The following is a 21,906-nucleotide window of genomic DNA, read 5'->3' as shown; positions in this document are numbered from 1 at the left end:
TCCTTAAATTCAATTTCTTGTCCTTGTTTACTTTTCTTTGAATCCTTTTCGGTCTAACTTTGTTCCGAAACTAATACAATAAAAAGGTGGCAAGATTGGTTTTACAGGGTTCTGCTTAATAAAATCCAAGTCCAAAGGAAAGTACCCAGCCTCAGTGGGTGCATTAAGTCGATCCCGACTGGCCATGATGACTGATGCTCTGAAATCAGAGTTATTAAAAATGAAAAGAAATACAAGGTCAAAAGCCCCTAGAGGCAAAATAAGGTGAAAGGGCCAAAATCCCCACACAGTTGAATCATCACCTGGAAAGTTTAGAAAGTTGAGTTCCTCGGTTTTAAGAGAGAGATTAATCTTCAGAAAAGCCAACAAGCAACAGAGGTTCTCACCAGAAGAGTTGGGTCGCGATCAAGTGATCAAAACAGTCAAGGCCACAAAACCAACCATCGTTTTAAACTAACAATTGTTCTTTGTTTGAAAAGTTAAAACATGTGCAATCTAAAGCAACTGTGCAAGAAGCATGTGCAACCAAAAAGGAAAAAAAGAAATGTGCAAGCGCTAGAAATAGCTTTGCAACAATAATCAACCCAAAAGGGAAGTCTCCTCCAAATTCTTTTCTGCGTTGTTTTTACTAAAAAAATGAATTGAACTGAAAGAAAATCCAAAAAAAAAGGGAAGTTTAGAAGCCCCAATATCAATCTTTTACCTTTTTGCCAACATTAGGGCTTCAATCCCTAAGTTGAGATTTTTAGACATAAGGCCTCCATTCCCTAGTCGTCATTTTGCCAACATTAGGGCTCCAATCCCTGAGTTGAGATTTTTAGATATAGGGCCTCCATTACCTAGTCGCCTTTTGCTAATATTAGGGCTCCAATCCTTCAGTTGAGATTTTAGACATAGGGCCTCCATTCCCTAGTCGCCTTTTGCCAACATTAGGGCTCTAATCCCTAAGTTGAGATTTTTAGACATAGGGCCTCCATTCCCTAGTTGTCTTTTTGTCAACATTAGGGCTCCAATCCCTGAGTTGAGATTTTTAGACATAGGGCCTCCATTCCCTAGTCGCCTTTTTGCCAACATTAGGGCTCCAATCCTTGAGTTGAGATTTTTAGACATAGAGCCTCCATTCCCTAGTTGCCTTTTTGCCAACATTAGGGCTCCAATCCCTGAGTTGAGATTTTTAAACATACTGCCTCCATTCCCTAGTCGCATTTTGCCAACATTAGGCCTCCAATCCCTAAATTGAGATTTTTAGACATATGGCCTCCATTCCCTAGTCGCCTTTTGCCAACATTAGGGCTCCAATCCCTAAGTTGAGACTTTTAGACATAGGGCCTTCAATCCATAGTTGCCTTTTTGCCAACATTAGGGCTCCAATACCTGAGTTGAGATTTTTAGACATAGGGCCTCCATTCCCTAGTCGCCTTGTTGCCAACATTAGGGCTTCAATCCCTGAGTTGAGATTTTTAGACATAGGGCCTCCATTCCCTAGTCGACTCTTTTGCCAACATTAGAGCTCCAATCCCTAGTTGAGATTTTTAGACATAAGGTCTCCATCCCTTAGTTGTCTTTTACCAACATAGGGCTCCAATCCCTAGTTGATACTTTTAGACATAGGACCTTCATTCCCTAGTCGCCTTTTGTCAACATAGGGTATCCACTACCTAGTCGATGTTATTTTAGATATAGGGCTCCATTCCCTAATCTCTTCCTCCTAAAGACAACAATCCTTTTTTTATCGCTTTCAAAAAAAAATAGTTTAGATTTTAGTTACAAATAACTCACGAATTTTTCCTTGTGAAAATTGGGGCAGAAAAATTTCGTTGGTTTGTTTGTTCTGGTGTCTGAGCAGGTTTGGCCTCGAGGCACAAGGTCCCAGACAACCAAAAGAATGAGTCTCAATCCAAAATAAAGAAAAGAAGAAAAAGAGCAAAAAGAAATGAACTCAAAGTGTTGAAGTGGAGAAAGATGCGGACTGTTCAAGATATGATTGAAGTCACAAGCTTCGCATGTCCTGCCTTGATCCGAAAAGATGAAGAAGAATGAACCAGTGGTTGCAACTAACGAGTATCAAGATTCATATCAGAGTCTGCAGGAAGAACCAGTCAAGACTCAAGGACAAGTTTCAGAAGACTCATAGATAGGAATCTTGTAACTCATAGCTGATAGGCTTGTTTAGTTTCTTTTTTATTTTTGATATAATAACAGGATCGCGGACCGGAGCCTCGACGGAACCTCACTCGACTCGTCAACTCATCATTCCATCATTTTTCTTGAACTACACGCGACATGATTCCTCTATAACCTGGGATATGTAGGTTGTCCAAAACCAAGACTCGGTTGCACCCTTTCTCTTTTCTCTTAGCCTTATTTCTTCCCTTTTGAATAAAAATATGTTCAAAAATTAGTCATATGGTTCACCTTATCTTTTCTTGAAAACTCTTCATGTTTCCAAGAAAAGAGGGGCAGCTATGAGCACCTAATTTTTGACAATATTTAATTTTTATCACTTTTTCTATGTAAATATTTTAGGAGTTTTAACCTACAATTTTTAGCTTTGTTACACTTTTTATTATAGGGTAAAAATACAAATTTTAAAAAGTGAATTATTACTATTAATATTATTTTATTTTTATTATTTTAAAATAATTAAAATAAATCCGAAAATATTATTTTTAAAATTTCGGGAGAGATTAAATAAATAAGAAAAAAGGGAAGTAGGGAATTGAAAAAAATAAAAGTAAAAGTAGGTAGAATTCTCTTTTAAAAAGTAAAAAAAAAAAGTGGAAAATTAAAAAAATAAAAGTAAAGTTTTGTGGAAATTTAAAAATTAAATAGTAAAAAAAAGTGGGAATTAAAAAATAAAAGTAAAGATGGCTGAAAATAAAAAAAAAAGTAAAAGAAAGTAGAATTTTATAAAAGAAAAGTAAAAGAAAGAGGATTTATTTTAAAGAAAAGTAAAACAAGTGGAAAAATAAAATAAAAAGTAAAAAAAGTGGGATTTTAAATAAGATAAAAGTAATTGAAGTTGGAATTTAAAAAATAAAAGTAAAGAAAGGTGGGAATTATTTATAAAAAAAAAAAGCAAAATATAAGTGAGATTTCTTATAAATAAAAAAATAATAAAATAATTTTAAAACAAATCTGAAAATTTTCGAAAATTCTCCAATAAATAGAAGAGAAATATTTGAAGAAGAAAGGAGAGAGGAGGAAGAGAATTGAGAGAAAACATATTTTCTTCTTCTATGCAAAAATAGAATTTCTACTATTTTCATTCTTTCTTCCTATTTCTTTAAAAAAAAATCAATTCATTATCTTGTTTAAGATAAAAAATTAGCTCTTTAAATACCTCAAAATTAGCCCCAAAATAACCATAAGAATTCGTGGCATGAACCCATTTTCCTTTGAGTTTTAGTTACAATCAAGTAGCGAAATTCAATCCGTCGAGATTGCCGGTTCAAGGTTCAGTCAATAGCTTGTTGTGTCCAACTCGATTTGGAGTTTTACATTTGAAAAATATTGAGCAAAAGTCCGTTCTAATCTTTGTCACTTTTGTGTACTTGCAATAAATTTACACTATACTTAATGAATGTTGTTCTATTTAAATTGTGTTTTGCAAGATATATGTTAAGTTGTATTATTCTTTGAATATTTTCATATTATCCTTCCTAATAATAAAATTTGAAAAAAAAATATTCATTGATTGGGTTATATATATATATACATTGTGGCCATGTTTAAATAATTTGTGTTAATTTGGTAGGTATGTTTTGTGGTGGGGTTATGAATTATTTGTTGCTTTAGATTTTATATGATCCATGAAGGTTGTTTTTATTTATACTATTTCTTGTGTTTTTCACATATTTATTATCTTAAATTTATAAATGTTAGATTGGTCAAAGATAGAAAGATTTAGGGTTTGAATATTTAAAAAAAAATGTTAAATTAGTTAAAATAATTCAATAATTTTTATCTACCATTTTTTTTAATAACTTTGATAATTAACACACTATCATGAGTTGCATATGGCATTCAATATTTGAAAGATCGTGCAATTCCTTTTTTTCATTTCATCTTTTCTTAAATTTTCTGATTATTTTCTTTTCTTTTCTTTTCTTTTTCCTTCAAATTTTTATTAAGATTCTTAAATTTTCTAAGTATTTGAGTTTTTTTTATTAACCTTAAAGACATACACTTTAAGAACCTTTACATGAACTTTAAGTATATAATTCTATTTTTTTTAATATTTAAGCAAATAAATCATGACCTTCACATTAATCTCAAAATAATGTAGAATAAATACTTATGAACATCGTAGTTTGGCTTTAGGCGCGATTAATAAATTATCATGGCTACGGATACGGTTCCCGTGGCATGACTACGATACATAATCCCAAATTCGGGGGTGTATTTCATGTGACCCGATTATGACAACTCCAAATAATAAAGCTCTTTGAAATAAATTGAGGAGTGTCATGCCAAACAAAATTTATAATCCATGGCCCTCATAAGACTAGATTCAAGAACTAACCCCTTTTAGTTAAAATAATTTGAGGCATGTCATGCCAAATAAAACCCCTAAGCCCATGGCCCTCACAAAACTAGTTAGCTTTTATAGAAATTTGAGGTGTGTCATTTTCATTAAATAACTCATGGCCCTCATTTAGTTAATTTTAATCCTTTAGAAATCGAGGTGTGCCATTTAGTTGAATTTTCCATAGGCACCGCAGACTTGAAAGTGCGTAGTTGCTTTAGGCGCGCTATTTAAATTAATTTCCTTAAACTCGGGTGTGCATTTCATGCGATCCAAATCCAAATCTCAGCAACGTTAAATAAAATGTGTCGTGGACCGCGGCTGCATTTCATGTGGCGTGGTTCAAGACGTGTTTTAAATAACGTTGAATCTTCCTAAAATGAATTAAAGGCGGCTAATAAGTTAAAATGTACCATAGGCTAAAACATGTATTAAAATCATATAATAGGCCAATTATAATAGTTTAAGCGACTGTGCTAGAACCACGGAATCCGGGGGTGCCTAACACCTTCCCTCGGGTTAACAGAATTCCTTATTCAGAATTTCTGATTCGCAGACTTCAAAAGGAAAGTCGAATTTTCCTCGACCTGTGATTTTAAAATAAATCGGTGACTTGGGACATCAAATAAACTATCCCAAGTGGCGACTCTGAATTGAATAAATAATCTCATTTCGAATAATATCAATTTAATTGGAAAAACTCCCCTATACCCTCTCGGGTGTGGTAAAAAGTAGGTGTGACAAATAGTCTAACAACATCAAAACTAATATAGCCGGAAAAATCACAAGATTATATTAGGGAAGAATAAGGAGGGAGAAAAGCAGGGCTGCGATCGCCAGGCAGTTACCTTGCTAACTCCGATGAACCTGCCACCGAGCTCAGAAATACTTGAATCTCCACACAAGGTGCAGGGAGTAATGTGAGTACACCAACACAATAAGTAATAAAAGTAAATAAAGTCTGAGCAGTAAGAAATCATGTAATCCACGTCATAGCACCACAGCGGGTACAGTAATTTTTTCAAAATAGGATATAAATCAAATCATCTCGTTAAACCTCAGTTTCAGTAAAATCCTTTGAAAGATAACTTTCTAACAGTTTCAATAAAAGTTCAATGTGTTTATAGTAAAAGTGATGAAAAATCGTAATCGGGCCCTCGGACAAAACAATTCATAAACAGCCCTTCTGGCAAACCTCTTGGTCATTCATATACATCACATAACATAAAAATCTCAGTGAAAATAACAAAACCAAATCAGTAATTTAATTTCCAAACATCTCGTAAAAATTACAGGTTCAATGAAAGTTGTTCAAAACATTTGTTTAACATTTTCGATAAAGGCTTAGCATAAAGATGAGTGAAAACAGTAATTTCATAAAACAAACCCCTCAAGCAAAGCATCACTCATATACATGTATATATAGTCCCTTGGGCAAGCTTCTCAGTCACTCATGACTCAACTCTTATCAATCAGCACTTGCGCTCAATAGGTACCATATAATAACCACTGCAGCGTGTAGCCCGATCCATATATCGCTGCGGCGTGCAACCCGATCCATATATCTAGTCGATTGCGCTCATTGGGGGTGTGAAGACACCGGAGGGGCTTCTACAGCCCAAGCGCTATATCGCTGCGACGTGCAGTCCGATCCATATATCGTTGCGGCGTGCAGCCCGATTCATATACTTATATACATATACATATATGTTGCGGCGTACAGCCCGATCCATAAATATATAATCCTCACAACCAGGCTCTCGGCCTCTCTCAGTCATTAACCTCACAATCAGACCCTCGATCTATCTCAGTCATTAATCTCACCATCAAGTCGTTGGCCTCTCTCATCCATCAACCTCACAAGCTCGGACTACCAGTAAAACAGGGCGTTCAGCTCAAAATATCATTTATAGTATCCAAATTGAGTAAATAAGGTTGAGTTAGGGAATCAGTAAAACACAGCATGACTGAGCACAATTATTAAGTCAAAGCAGTGAGGAATAATAGTTAAAAAGCCCCATAAGGGTCCAAAACAGTTGGCACGAGGCCCAAATATTGCATTCCGCCCAAAACATAGCAATACTTTCCAAAACACAATGATATCAAACAGTTTTCAATCAAATACACAACTTAACAGTCATACAGGACGGACTAAGTCACAATCCCCAATGGTGCACGAACCCATGCTCGTCATCTAGCATGTGTGTCACCTCAAAGTAGCAGAATGATGTGAAATCCGAGGTTACATACCCTCAGGATAACATTTACAACCATTACTTACCTCAATCCGGTCCAAACTCTAGCTTGCGATGCCTTTACCCCTCGAAACGGCCTCCAATTGCTCCAAATCTAATCAAAATCAGATTCAAACTATCAAAGTATGCTAAGGGAATAAAGCCCACTCGAAAATAACCAATTTACATCAAAAATCCCGAAATATGCCAGACCCGACCCCGGGCCCACGTCTCGGATTCCGATAAAAATTGCAAAACTGGAATCCTTACACTCACGAGTTCATACATATTAAAAACATCAAAATCCAACCACAAACTACCACTCCAATCCTCAAATAAAAGTCTCCACTTTCAAGCCCTAACTCCCCAATTTTAGGCTTCAAATCCCATAAATTTCATGTTTGAACAAGTAAGAATCAACATAGAATCCAGTTTTAGGTTCAAAAATCTTACCTCAAAGAAGTTCTCTTGAATTCCCTCTTCAATCTCCCTCAAGAAGCTCCAAAATCGACTCAAAAATGGTGAACTATGGCAAAGAATCGCGATAATGGCCTTTTAAACATTCATCTCAGTGATTTAATATTACTTAATCGCTATCGCGGCAATAACCATGCGATCGCATAGCAAAAATGATAACTGTCCATATTTAACTCTATGCGATCGCGGTCTCCAGCTCGCGAACGCGAAGCACAAATGACAAGACCCCAGCTGCTCCCATTTACTCTATGCGAACGCGACCCTCACCCCGCATTCGCGAACAACAACCTTATAGCCTTACACGATCGCGTTCTCAACTATGCGATCACATAAAGCAAAATCTCACCCCCGCTTGACTAAGCCTACGCGATCGCGGCCTTAACTATGTGATCGCATAGAACAAAAATGCCTGCAACAGAATTGAAGAAAATCTACAATTTCTCAAAAATGCATTTGATTTGTTTAACTACCCGAAACTCACCCGAGGCCCTTGGAATCTCAACCAAACATGCCAGCACATCCCATAACATCATTAAAACTTCTTCCAACCCTCGGAACGCTCAAAACAATATCAAAACATCAAATCATCATCAGATTCAAGCCTAAGAATCCCAAAAACTTTTGAATTCCGAATTCGATCAAAAAGTCTATCAAACCTCATCTGAATGACCTGCAATTTTGCACACACATCAAATATAATACAACGGACCTACTTCAACTTCCGGAATTCCATTCTGACCCCGATATCCAAATTTTCATTGCCGGCCGAAAAATGCCAAATTTCCAATTTCGCTAATTCAAGCCTAAATCTACCACAGAACTCCAAAATACATTCCGGACACGCTCCCAAGTCCAAAATCACCTAATGGAGCTAACCAAATCATAAAAATTCAAATCCCAAATCAAATACTAAAAATTCAAAACTTGGTCAAACCTTTCAAATTTAAAGCTTCAAACTGAGAATTGCTCTTCCAAATCCATTCAGATTACCCTGAAAATCAAAACCGGCAATTTACATAAGTCATAATACATCACACGAGTCTAGTCATGCCCGAGAAATAGCGAGTGAAGTGCAAAATCTCAAAACGACCGGTCGGGTCGTTATATAGAAATAGTAAAGAGTGAAATTGAATGGTTATGGTAAATGCATGACTGCCCGACCGGCCGCAGCTCGATGGTAAATGAAGATGCATGTCTGCCCAACCAGTCATAGCACGGTGGTAAATGAATATGCATGACTGCCTAACCGGCCGTAGCACAGTGTTAAATGCATGAAGATACATGTATCACTATATTATAAACATTAATATCTTTATCAAATACTTCAATAGAGACTTAGGAATATGCTTAGGCATGCTTGAATAATACTTTACAGGAATGAATAACATAGACATTCTTAACTGCTAAGAGTAGAACCACTTATGGAATAATATTACGTTTACATATCGTTACATGGATCATGCCAAAAGAAAGAAGGGATAGCCATAACATACCTGAGTCGGTTCTCTTAAAGATCCCTTTAATAGACTCTTTTGCGAAAAATATGTAATGGTGGATTGAAGTAGGAAAAAATACGTATGGTGTTCTTGATAAAGATTGCACCATACTCCCTTATAATCGCAAAATCCTATTGATATTATGCTAAGTCTCGTATGAATTCTTGTTGAAGATCGTTACTTAGAGATGGGATGTAAGAATCTCTATTTTGTTTTTGTGTAGTTGATCATAATCTTTTGTGATATCTTTCCTAAAATGAATGAATAGATTAGAAATGTTCCTTATTAAAGTTGTGTGGGCCCCACTTGATAAGAATGTGTTTTTTGGCCAATTCTCCTGATTATACCACCTTGTTTCATGATTTAATAGTCATCAAATACGGCTTGATTTGCTGCCACGTTAAGGAGTTCCTTGGGCTTATGGTTCTTAATTAATTATTCACTAATTTAATTAATTAGTTAATCTCTCATTAATTAATAATTAACCAATTACCCACATAGTTAAGAATTATCTCAAATTACTTAAAAAACTACTCATTTTTAACACACTTTATACACCTTATTATCATGATCATGTCGTACTATATAAAATCAATACATACACTATTATATCATTAAAACATCCATGTAAATATATATATATATATATATATATATATATATATATATATATATATATATATATATATATATATATATATATATCTCAACTTCTAATTTTTCTAATCTCATATAAAGAGTACAAATTTTCGTACGTTTAATTCTTAAAATGGTAAAAAGATAACCTTATTTTCTTGTGAGAAAATAATTTCTATCTTTACAATAAAAAAATCTCATAAACTTTATCATATTATGTGTATAATTTAACACATATTCTAAAGTAGTAATATTAATAACTATATAAAATTATATTTTTCAAACTTCTTTACAAAATATTCCACTCAAAATACCATATCAAATGTATATAACAGTATCAAGGTTGTTAAACTTACGAGGTCTTATAATAACATAGTCACAAATCCTCTATAACCTCGTGAATGGTCTTAATCCCTTCAAGCTCATATGAATTACTACGACTCATCCTACCATTAAAGTACGAGATGTAACAGTTTTGTGGCTATACTTTTGGGTTTTGATGACCTACGTAGCTTGGTTGAGTTAGATGGATTTAGTCCTGATTGTTTGGTTTTGTGCAAATAGGATTCGGAGAATTCTTGATGGTTTCTACCACGGTTAGAGATGTATATTTCCTATTGGCATGAGGAGCATGTGATGTATAGTGATTTTCTCCTGGATGAGACCAAATGGAAAATTCTTAGCTAATTAAGTATGCAGTTGCTTGTGACTTGGAGTGGATTACAAAGTTCTCATATTTTTCGTATGATGACATGATATGTGCGGTGTGTGGTGTAGGGTTGAGATTTGCATGTGCAAGGTCACGATTCGATTTTAAAGGGAAGGACATAAATTCTTAGGCGACATGGACAATTTCAGATGACTAGTTAAATGACATTACTATTTGGTATGGTTTGATGAGAGTATACATTTCAGAATGGGCAATGTATTTTGATTTATGGATACTTCATTGGAATTGTGGCACTCTCCTAGTTGATCGGCTGCTGATATTTAAATTTTGCTATGTGGAACGGAAGAATTTTAGAAGTATTCCTCGCGGGATAATCGTGTATGAGAGATGTGTTAGATATTCGGACGGTAAAGTTGGGATCGGATATGGTGATTCGTGTGCTCTATGAATTTGGAGACTGGGAGTTCTCATGAGTAGATTATTTCATGATTATGGCTATGAAGTTATGGCCGAAACTAACCAGATGATAGTATGTGTTGTGATTCAGTCATTGTGGACTTTCAGAGGGTTATTTATCTATTTGTGGATGACTAGAGTTGATTTGGGGGTCCATTGGTAGGCTCAATTAGGATGTGTATTCTACACCGGGTCGGATTTGTTGACTCCGAACTACTATTGTTGAGGGATGTATCATTCAGTTGTTGTTGAGTTTATTCGTGTTTTGAAATGATCTGTGAATTACTATTTTATGCTACGAGGGGTTGTGATTCATTGGTTATATGTATGTATGGTGTGGTTCTATTGGGGTCCTATAATTTGAGCGAGAAGAGTATTGGGTATTGCTTGGTTGATGGTGTATTGGTTATGCTCTTTCTGATTTTGTGTGGCGTGGTGTCATTTGCGTCTCCGTGGTTATGGTAATACACTTTGGTACATATATCGAATTTCTCATGGTTATTGATTTTTGAGTAGGGTGGCTCGAGGTATATAATATGGATCAACATTTGGATGAGGTCATGCATTGTAGTGGAGTTGTATTGAGGTATGATCCTTTGTGTGAGATTCGTGTGTTTTGGTTCTGTGGTGTGTGATAGGTTCTTAGTATTGTGTTGTGGTGGTACCCATTGAGATTGCGGGACAGTTCTCTTGTTTGAGTCATTTTTCATGTTTGAGCTGGGGTCTCCGGACCTAGAATAAATACTATCGGATTTGATTACAACAGGGTTGGAAGTATAATATCGAAAGTCGGCTTAGAAATTTGCTATAGTTCTTGTCGAAGGAGAGGAAGCTCCATGACTTGTTGATCTGACAAATGGTTATGGGTTTCTGCGTGTTTCTTTCATCATTGGCAATATATGAAGGTGTTAGAACGAGGCTTTGTTTGATAAGAGGTTTATTACCGGCATTGAGTTATTTTGAGCATCCACTGTGATTAGAAATTATCGCTATGAGTATTTGCGTTTTGAGGTATATCATTTGATTACATCTTGGGATTATGGATATGGCTTGATACAGCTTGTTCAGGCTTATGCAATGTGCAGATGCTAGATTCTGATCTTATAGAAAATTTCGGATGTAGAAATTGGATTCTAAGGCTTATGGGCTAGGTTGGATTAAGAAATTTCAGTTATATTGTGTTATCAGTCCTATATAGGATAGGGCGACGTGGGATCACCCTCGACTATGTTCATGGTAAGGTTACACGGTAATTTGATGGCTTTTGGAACAACTCTAGGCATGTTCGAGGACGAACGTATGTTTAAGTGGGGGAAGATGTGACGACCCAACCGGTCATTTTGAGCATTTACACTTTGCTTGGTTGTTTGAGGGCACGAGTAGCTTCGTATGATGTATTATGACTTATGCGAATCATCGGTTTTGGTTTTCAGGTTATTCCTAATTGATTTGGAGGAATGATTCTCAACTAGAAGCTTAAAATTTGAAAGGTTTGACCAAGTTTGACTTTTTGGTATTTGACCTCGTATTAGATTTTTGATGGTTCCGTTAGCTACATTGGGTGATTTTGGACTTAGGAGCGCGCCCGAATCGTGATTTGGAGGTCCGTAGTAGAATTTGGCTAGAAATGGCGAAAGTTGGAATTTTGGAAAGTTTGACCGGGAGTGCACTTTTTGATATCGGAGTCAGATTTTGATTCCGAAAGTTGGAGCAGGTCTGTAATGTCAAATGTAACTTTTGTGCAAAATTTGAGGTCAATCAGAAGTGATTTGATAGGTTTCGGCATTGGTTGTGAAACTTTGAAGTTTCAAATTTATTGATTTCGAATTAAAGTGTGAATAGTCGTTTTGATGTTGTTATGTGTGTTTTGAGGCCTCGAGTAGATCCGTGTTATAATATGTGACTTGTTGGTATGTTATAACAGGGTCCCGAGGGGCTCGGGTGAGTTTCAGATAGGTTTGGTTTGTATTGCGCTCGTTTTTTATATTTCGACGTCGTTTCTTCAAGCATAAATGGTACTACATTAAGAAAATGAGCTCCGAATTCTGTTTTAATCGAAGCATTACATCCATATCATAATTATGGAGTCATAGCAAAAAGAATCATCGAATTTGGACATTGTATGAGAATTTTATGGTCATTTTACTAAGAATTGAGTTGTCATACTTTTCAGATTAATTACAAAATTGTCATTGAGTTCGTATTTAAAATCTGCACTATTTTCAAATACTGAAACCAACATAGCTCCTTCAATATAAGGTCAAATAGAGTGATTTAAGAACTTAACTTGACTAAAATTTTAAAAGGAACCATTTGAGGCATCAAAAGCGAGTTTCAGGATCATTTGGCTCGAGAAGCGAGGCATAATAGCTTGCAGAAAAATATATAAAACAAGAGTTTTTTCATTTGATCATATTTTGAGTTAGGGAGCTTGGAATTGGGCAATTTTCGAGGCGATTTTCACCATATGAAATTAGGGTAAGTATTCTCTACTCGTTTTGGTTATATTTCGTAAATCTATCTTCGTTTCTAGTAATTGGTTTGTGAATTTAAAGACAAAATTAGAGGGGGGGTTGCCTAAAGTTTTATAATGTGAAGTTTTGAGTTTTGAACATCGATTTGGAGTTGGATTTGAATGAAACTAGTATGGTTGGACTCATAATTGAATGGGTAGTCAGATTTTATAAGTTTTGTCGTGTTCTGAGGTGCGAGCTTGGATTGGGGTTTTTGGTCGATTTTGGGCTTTTGGTTAAAGATTCAAACTTTTTCAATTGGGATTGGTTCTTTTAGCATTGTTTGATGTATTTGAGTAATTTTGATTAGTTTCGAGCCGTTTAGAGATCGGAATGCGCGAGATGGCATTTTTTGAGCATCGCTTGACTTGCTCGGTATTGGAATTGGCTTGTTCGAGATAAGTAACTCTTATAAACTTAGTGCTGAGGGTATGAAACCCCAAGTTACGTGTTATGTGATTGGTGTTGAGGTGACGCACATGCTAGGTGACGGGCATGTGGGAGTGCACCCTGTGAATTGTGACTCTGTTGTTTCGATGGCAATGTATAGTGACCTTATCTTGTTGATATCTGTGTTTTCACCATGTGATAAAGTAATTGATCTATTAATAATGCTAGATATCATGTTTAGGCTTTACGCCGATATTGTTGGGAACCATTGTGGTCATTTCTTACTGTCATCTCATTGATTTTTACTAATATTTCGTACTCGATCATATTCATGCATTCATATCATATCTCAGTCTCATTTGTTATTTATTGATACATCATATCATTGTTGTCGGGATAGTTTCATGACATTGTGAGCCTGTGAGTGAGACTAGAGAGATTGATGACTGAGTGAGGCTGAGAGTCTGGTTATGAGTGACAGTTATGGGATCGAGTTGTTCACCGCAGCAGTTATATTGATTTATAATAGCGTTTGGGCTGAAGGAGCCCCTCTGGAGTCTGTACACCCCCTAGTGAGAGCGGATGATACTATTGAGGGCTAGATTTCCCTGGACATGAATTTTTCCGAAGTACTTAATACCTAGAGATGAATTTCTCCACAGGGTTGGATTGCCTTTTTCCTCGGTGCTGGGTGACTTATAGTCAGTGTTATATATGTTCCGTAATGGATTTTCCTAGGTCTGTATGCGCCATATACAATACCGAGTGGTTTAGCATGATGAGTGAAAAGTGTGAGGCAGTGAGATTGAGTACTCTTATTGAGTACATACAGGCATAGAGATGCATTTTTCCTCATGTTGTACGGCATCACATCATTCATGACTTTTTACACACATTGAGATGTGGGCGTAAAGGGGTATTTCACACTTGCCATCTGAAAAGAAAATGAAACATCTTGTCTATTGCGAAAAGGATTTTGGAAAAATTATAATTTTCAAATTATCACATATTTTTCAACGATTTCGGTAAAGGATTTATGTTTTCACTATTATTCTTGAAAAGCGGAACTATTTTAGAAAAATTGTGAAAAAGCTGAGCATTTTGCTTCTGAATTACTTCCTCATTTATATGCTCTATAGTGTTATAAATTGTTGACTGGCTATTGGTGTTGGACCCGACCATGTTCCAGCTCGTCACTACTTTCAACCTAAGGTTAGGTTCGTTACTTACTAGTACATGGGGTCGGTTGTACTGATATTATACTTCTGCGCATTGCGTGCAAATATTGGTTGTTGTTGTTGTCGTGTTCGATGGTTGCTAGATTTGAAGATGTACCTGCGTTCCAGTTGTAGCTGCCTCTTATTCATGGTAGTCATAGTTTTATAAAACTCTGTTTATGTGCTTTTCAAATAGAAGATGTATTTACTTCTTATCAACTTTGTAAATTCTATTCTTAGAAACTCGTGATTTGTACTACTAGTACTTGTGAAAGGTATAAGATTCAGATAATTTCTTTGTTTAATGGTCTTTTTAATATTATTGAAATTGGATAGTTAATAATTGGTTTACCTAGCGGATTGAATTAGATGTCATGACGATTAGTGGATTTTGGGTCGTGATAGAAAGGGAACAAGCCAATTTGCTTCTAGCGAGAAAGAAACAAGTCAGTGGACACAGCCATTTATGCGACACACTGCGCGTCGCACAGTCGTCAATTTCGGCTTCGATTTTGTATCTCATTTCATTAAGGGTGGCTTGGTCCTAAAGACTATTTTTGCACGGTATAAATACTTTCTTCAGACAATTTTAAAGAGGATTCCACCTAATAGAGTTTTGTAGAGCTATGTTTTGAAGATACAAGACTTCATCAATTCTCTCGCCAACAATCAGTGCAAAATGGGAGTTTGTACTGTAAGGTTGTTTTTGATGTTTTTTATGTTCTTAAACCTCTATATGATGACTTTCTCCACCTTTATGGAGTAGTTTACTATAGAGTTTGACGGATAGATATTTGTGGATTAGTTAAATTGTGCGAAAACATTTATGAAACTTTGAATTGTTTGCAACTTTGCTTTACGATTTATTTAATCGAAAGAGAAATATTTTGGTGATTATATTTACATTATTTGGTTTGCTTTAATTTAGTGATTCTTCTAATTAATTGAGAATGTTTTTTAATTGTTGATTAAACCAAGTTAGGAAAAAAAATTGAGAGACGTTTTCCTAAAGACTAGGCCATTAATGTGTTTTCGCATATCTTCACAACAGTTCATACATTAGTTTATTTTGTAAATTTAAAATTTAATCGCCAAAGGAATCTCGGCCTTACGTAAGCTGATTATCGAGTGAATTGTGAGAATCATTAGAATATTATAAGTGAATTCAACTAGAGTGAGATCCCGAATAGCTATCTTACACCTATTCTGTTGCGTCCCTTATTCTCATATTGTTTACAATCTGTCTTAGTTCAACTTTCACTCTCTGTGATCAAGTCTAATTAGTCATACGTTCGCTGCAACTTCCATGAAGCTTTTGTTCAATGGAGTTTGAAACGGGTTAAAATAATTATTTAAATTTAGTTGAGCTTTTTTTCGGGTCGGGTTAGTGTTTGAAGCGGGTTAGTATGCAAAATTGGTAGATATTGGTGGGTCTTTCTAATGTGTTTGATATTTTAATTTTAGTCAATAAGTTGCCATGTGAAATTTAAATAATTATTATTTTTTATTCATCATTGACCTAACGGTCAAATGATATTAGTGAACCAAAAAGGTGAATGGATGAGTATTTTTAAATCTTTCCAATAGTTTAGGGGCATTTTTAACCTTTTTTCGTTGTTTAAATCCAATCCCTGTGGAGACTATAATTTTACTATACTATTTTTTGCTAACGAGCATTAATATTTATATTGTGTTTTGCGCTCGTCATTTGGAGCATTTCTAAGTGAATTTTGAAAATATACACATTTAATTATAAAAAAATAAGTTATTAATTAAAGTGTTTGGAATAACGTTAAATAAGATTTCAAGATAGGAACCTTTAATTTGAAAGAAAATAACTTATTTATTAAAATATTTGGCATAATGCTAAGTAAACTTTCAAAATAATGCTTGAGGCGCTCAACCTTGAGTTGCAAAATCAAGTATCATCATTATTGGATACCTGAATTCAATTTTCTAAAACGGTTTGAGGCGCTCAAGCTTAGGGCTAGGCATATATTGGGTAAGACCGATAACCCGAACCGTTAATTGTTTATTGGGTTATTGATATCAGGTTATTGGGTTAACGATTCGGTAACTGTTTAGAATTTTTCACTAGTGGATTATCGGTTCGAGCCTCGGGTTGCTAATTTTGTTAATGGGTTAACCGATAACCCAATAAGAACTAATAAAATTATGACTTTACCCTTAAGTATATACATATGCTAGGGCTTCAGTTCATTCTCTCCTATTCTTTCTCAGCCACACTCTTCAGCTGCTTCATTTTCATTCTTCATATACCTTACTAGTTACTCCTAGCGTAAGTCTTTCGTCTTATACATTAGGCTTTTAATTTCTATAACAAAATTCATCTTCATATTGGTATTTTTGACTATTAATGATTCTTTATTTTTTTATTTTCGTTTCTTAATTTTGTGTTTCATTCTCAGCCACAATCTTCATCAATTTCAAGTATATTTTGAACATTATTCTTTTGTACAGTACACTGAGCTTTAACAACTCCCGTGAATTACCTTCTCCTTTTTGCTTAACTCTAGATTAAATTATCTTATCGGGTAAACCGATAACCGAATCAATAAAGATCGATAACCGATATCTTATCAGTTCAATTATCGGTTTATCAAATTTGTAAACCGATAACCAATATGCTGAAACCGATAATATTCATAATCGAACCGACCGATGCCCACCCCTACTCAAGCTTGAGTTTGAAATTTGTTCAACCATATCTGGTGAATACATCTTCTCGTTAAATATTAAAAAATAGCGTGAGTAGTGAGATCATATCAAACATTGAATTGCTTCCAAAATATTCCTGGTTGGAAATATTTAAATTAATAAATATTAATTAATTTAAGTTTACGCCTACTTAGTCGAAAATATTCGACCATTTCTTGGTCATACCACACTTTAAATCATCCGACTAATGTAGTCAAAACTTTCCGACTACAATAGTCAAGGGTCTATTTTCAACGTTCAACTTTTTACACTACCCTGAAATTAGGGACGAGCGTTCGGACAATTAAAATTAAATATAAAAATTTTGATTTTCGAATTGAAGAAATGACAATTCAAATAAATCCAATTCAATAAGCTCGAATGGGATCAAAAAATTTTAAGTTCAATTTTGAATTAATCGGTTTGGATAATTTGAATTTTTGATTTTGAGCTTACAAGTTGATATTTTTCTTCTCTTTAAAAAAATAAATATCCAAATGAAGTACTTATGTTAAATTGCTTGAAAAGTTCCTTATTCTCATCGTAATTACCTAAATAAAGTATTAAAGTAATGAAATCATTATCAAGAAAATACAATAGAGATATTAATACCACCGACAAAAAATAGCAATAGTAAAATCATGTCCAAATACAAAATATTCTGAAAGTAACTTAATAATTAATATTGAACTTAATCCAAAAATAAACTTACTATTTCCCCAATCTCTCGGCCCAAATTATTTATACCTGATGGACCATTATATTTGCAAGACTAACATTTGCTAATCATCATTTTCATCATTTAACTTCCATTTCATGCTCGTAAAAATATAAATCAACACCCAAATACTTATAAAACAACAATTACAAAAAAAACAGCACATAATCCAAATAGTAAATGACATCATGGAATCATCGACCAAAAATCTCAAGAATATGGATAAACAAAATAAAATCACTAAACTACTGAAAGGAAAAGCCTACAAAACTAAAAGAAAGCATTTTTCATGAAGCATTAATTAGACTCGCTCAATAAAATTTCTCCTTGAATTTGGACAAGCATACACGAACAAAAGCCCCTAAAAATTCACCTATTCTGTTCCTTTTAGAAAATGAGTAGAAGATAGAGGAGAAAAGTTGACTGCTTTTTCATTTGTCATCCCGTAAAATTGGTAAAAATATGAGAGGGGGAATTGAGAAAGGGTATGGAGACATGTGGGACCCATATTTTCACTTGTGAAATAGGTGGAGGTGTCTCGTACAAGTTTTGTTGGTTGAGTCTCACTCAAAATAAAATTTCTCGAAAAAGAAAGGACCTCAAGAAGCTTGTTTAGCATTGAATAACTAAAAAGGAACTTATAAAGTGTAATTGTCCTTTGGAGAAGAACAAGAATTGAGTAATTACAAACTACAGCTCAATACTACTAAATGTAAAAAAAAGACTCCAAGAAAGAGCACAACATTTTTCCATTACTAATAATGGTAAGAAACAACAACATAGCCGGTGTATTCTCACAAGTGGGGCCTGGGGAAAATAGAGGGTGACCTTAACCTACCTTTAAAAGGTAGAAAGGCTCTTTCCGGAAGACCGGCTTAGGAAGGGGAAAGGGGAGGGGCAATAACAAGCAAACCGATATGACAACCAAAACAAATACTACATAACTAGCAAAAGGTAATGCAATCAAAAAAATCGAAACACTAGACAAGTAGTAACCCATTTCTTACAACGGTGTAAGATCAAAACTACTCTGAGTACAATATCTTCATTGTCTATTATGAAAGAAATCACTTTAGAAGGTTAAGAACATTACCTAGTTGCAGAAAATACCAAACAACAGCAAAAGAATGGCAGTTACCAACAACCATTCAGCAAAGAAGACTCCAACAGCAAAAATGAGGCTCAAGACAACCCAGAAACTGAACTCCAAAATCCCAAAAATTACTCTCAAGTATTCTTTTAATAGCTCAGCTATTATTAATACCAAACCATCATACTACTTTAACAAGTACAAAAATAGAAAATTTAGCATTCCAAACTCCAAAAATTAAACTAATGCTAATACAATTAATCAGAGACAAAATAAAATTCAACGATTAGGCAAACGATGTATTAACAGTGATAAAATAATCAAAACCGATTAACTGAAACAACGGCAAAATCAGATATTAGACCGAATCATGAATTATATCAAAACAAAACTCATTCTCAACTAAAACCTAGAATCAATTAAAAAACAAAATAAAAATCACAGACAAAGAAGCGAGGGCCTAGGTTCAAAACAGTACCAATTGACAGATCAAATAGAGATATACACGCTCACGTAGGTATTATGGGGGTAAAGGCAATCGAATCTTGGCAAATTTCATAAAGAAAAAGAGGCTAGGGTTTCTAACCTTATCAAAATCGTGAAGATGGGGTAAGAATGGAGGGATTTGGGGCTTGGAGTAGAGGAGAATGAGATGAAGAAATGGTGTTGCTTTGGTGGTGGTTGAAGGTGGCCCGCGGCCGGTTGGCGGTGGCAAGGGATGTCACCGTCGTGGTGAGACGTGGCGGCGGTAGAGGGGAAAAACTGAGAGAGGAGAGAGGGGGCTAGGGTTTAAGAGAGTGAAATGAGGCCAAAAATCTGATTTATAGGATATTTTATATGATAAATAAAATTATTTTTGGACCATTAGATCAAAGATAATGGAAGGCTGAGATTTGATCCTGCTGACTTAAACAAAACAACGTAACTTTGTCTTGAAAAAACCTCCTTTTGGCCCCTCCTGCACCCCTCTCAATTGGCCATTGATATTGCATTCTTTGCCACCTCTCTTTTTCAAATTTGGCCCAATTTCTTGCCTGTCCCCTTATATTCGAACCATCCAAATTGTAACCCTATTTAATCTATCAAACTACATAAGTACAAATTAATTATTAATCATCTAGCCAATTAATCAATTGATTTTATTAAATGATCAAATAATTATACACAAAAAACACAAACAAATAAGGAAATATTTTGGTATTTTTATTTAAAAGTGCAAACATTTGGCATTTACAATACATATAAACTATATTTGCAATTCTGATAACTAGTGGGAACTTGCATGGGTATTACACCGGACTATTCATGAAGATCTAAATAATACGGAACATCGGCGGGAATCCATTTGTCACCTCCTATGAAGTGTCTGACCGTGAATTTTGATGCAATCTCTGAATCTCTAGTGACAGAGGCCCACTCCACTCGTCCATCTGTGATTGCGCCTGGTCCTCTATTCTCATACTCAAGATAGAATGGCTGAAGTAACGACTCGGTTATAAATTCAACCCATCCTCTTGGATTTATAAAATGGTCAATGTAACTATGCATGACCACTGTCCTAGAGAAATTACCCCACGGTCGACCTAAATATGTGGTAACATTACCCATTTTCTCCAACTCCTGAGTTGCTTTTAGTGTGCAGTTTTGCAGCACTATTCCCGTTGTTAAGTTAAAAAGTTCTCTATGTTGTGCTGTGATTGTATTATATTGGTTGGGCAGTGGTAGACGTGCTTCAATTAAGGAGTTTTGGAACACGGCTGTTGCATCACCACAGATGAAATCTATGGTGCCAAATATTTCACAATCCCTGTAGAATTGTCGGCCTTCTTTTGTGTATAAGGTGTCTTGAAAGCCGTCGAAACGACACCTATAGAAAGTAAGAAAGTCAGCTTCTGCTCTTAATGCTACTGCTTGTTGGTTCTCTCGTCCAGCATTATTCCTAAATGTGATATCTTGGGCCATGAAGCCCTTCCCATTGACACCTAATTGAAATGAAACAAAGAATAGTCATATAAGTAAAATTCAGATAAAAGATATCCTATTATGATTTGAGTATCGTAACAATTTATCGCTTACCCACAGTAGCAGTGAGACTTGTCTTGATGCCATCGCCGCCATAGCTCTTATTCCCTGATATTATAGTATTGTCCATGCCTTGACCGATTAGGACTATGTTTGTCTTCCATTTATCTACTTGAATATATTCATAATACGTCCCGTGCTTAATTATAATGTTGTATTTATTTACACTGTTATTTGGTGCTGAAATTATGGCATCCGTTATTGTGGTGTAATTCCCGGAGCCATCTTTAGCAACAATTGCCTGAGGTGTTTGCACCCGTTGGCCTTCACCACATAATAGGAGTGGCAAAATGGCTATAACTGCAATAAACCACATAGCTCCAGATGTCATCTTCCTGCACTTGATGAGCCATTACGTATCAGAATACTATTCAAGTCAGAAAAATATTATGGACTAGAACATACAATGAACTCAAGTTTAATTATGGTAATAACCGATTAGAAGATAGGAAACAATATTTAATAAACAAAAGGCTATATAACCTTGATTGCTTTTAAAATTTATCAACAACAACAATATCCCAGTATAATTCCACAAGTGAGGTCTAAGGAGGGTAATATGTACGCAGACCTTACCCCTACCCCGAGGGCTTTTAAAATTTATCACTGATAGAAAATAGAACAGAGCTTCAAATTCTTTCGTGTTGCTTCTATAGAGAAAATTAGCGTATGTAGCCAACT

General features: G+C 35.1%; 1 protein-coding gene across 2 annotated transcripts; it reads right to left on the bottom strand.

Annotated features, from left to right (window-relative positions):
• Positions 1 to 20,404: 20,404 nt before the first annotated feature.
• On the bottom strand, positions 20,405 to 21,906 carry LOC104223079 (pectinesterase/pectinesterase inhibitor PPE8B-like). 2 transcript variants are annotated; one of them, XM_009774428.2, is made up of 3 exons: positions 21,797 to 21,906; positions 21,220 to 21,560; positions 20,405 to 21,125 (listed from the first exon to the last, which is right to left on the bottom strand). In XM_009774428.2, exons 2-3 carry the CDS (start codon positions 21,554 to 21,556, stop codon positions 20,443 to 20,445), a joined length of 1,020 nt encoding a protein of 339 aa, XP_009772730.1. In that variant the 5' UTR covers positions 21,557 to 21,560; positions 21,797 to 21,906; the 3' UTR covers positions 20,405 to 20,442. The 2 variants fall into 2 exon arrangements, with proteins under 2 accessions (XP_009772730.1, XP_009772732.1); XM_009774430.2 differs by having other exon boundaries at positions 21,802 to 21,906.

Source organism: Nicotiana sylvestris, chromosome 3 (genome assembly GCF_000393655.2).
Source record: "Nicotiana sylvestris chromosome 3, ASM39365v2, whole genome shotgun sequence".
NCBI lineage: Eukaryota > Viridiplantae > Streptophyta > Magnoliopsida > Solanales > Solanaceae > Nicotiana > Nicotiana sylvestris.
This window is presented reverse-complemented; position numbering and strand designations above follow the sequence as displayed.

What these genes read in the sequence shown, in the direction of transcription:
- LOC104223079 (XM_009774428.2), bottom strand. Translation starts at nt 21,556, where the DNA reads ATGACATCTGGAGCTATGTGGTTTATTGCAGTTATAGCCATTTTGCCA. An exon ending in AAGTCTCACTGCTACTGTGG is followed by an intron (nt 21,126 to 21,219) that starts GTAAGCGATAAA and finishes CATTTCAATTAG; the next exon opens with GTGTCAATGGGAAGGGCTTC.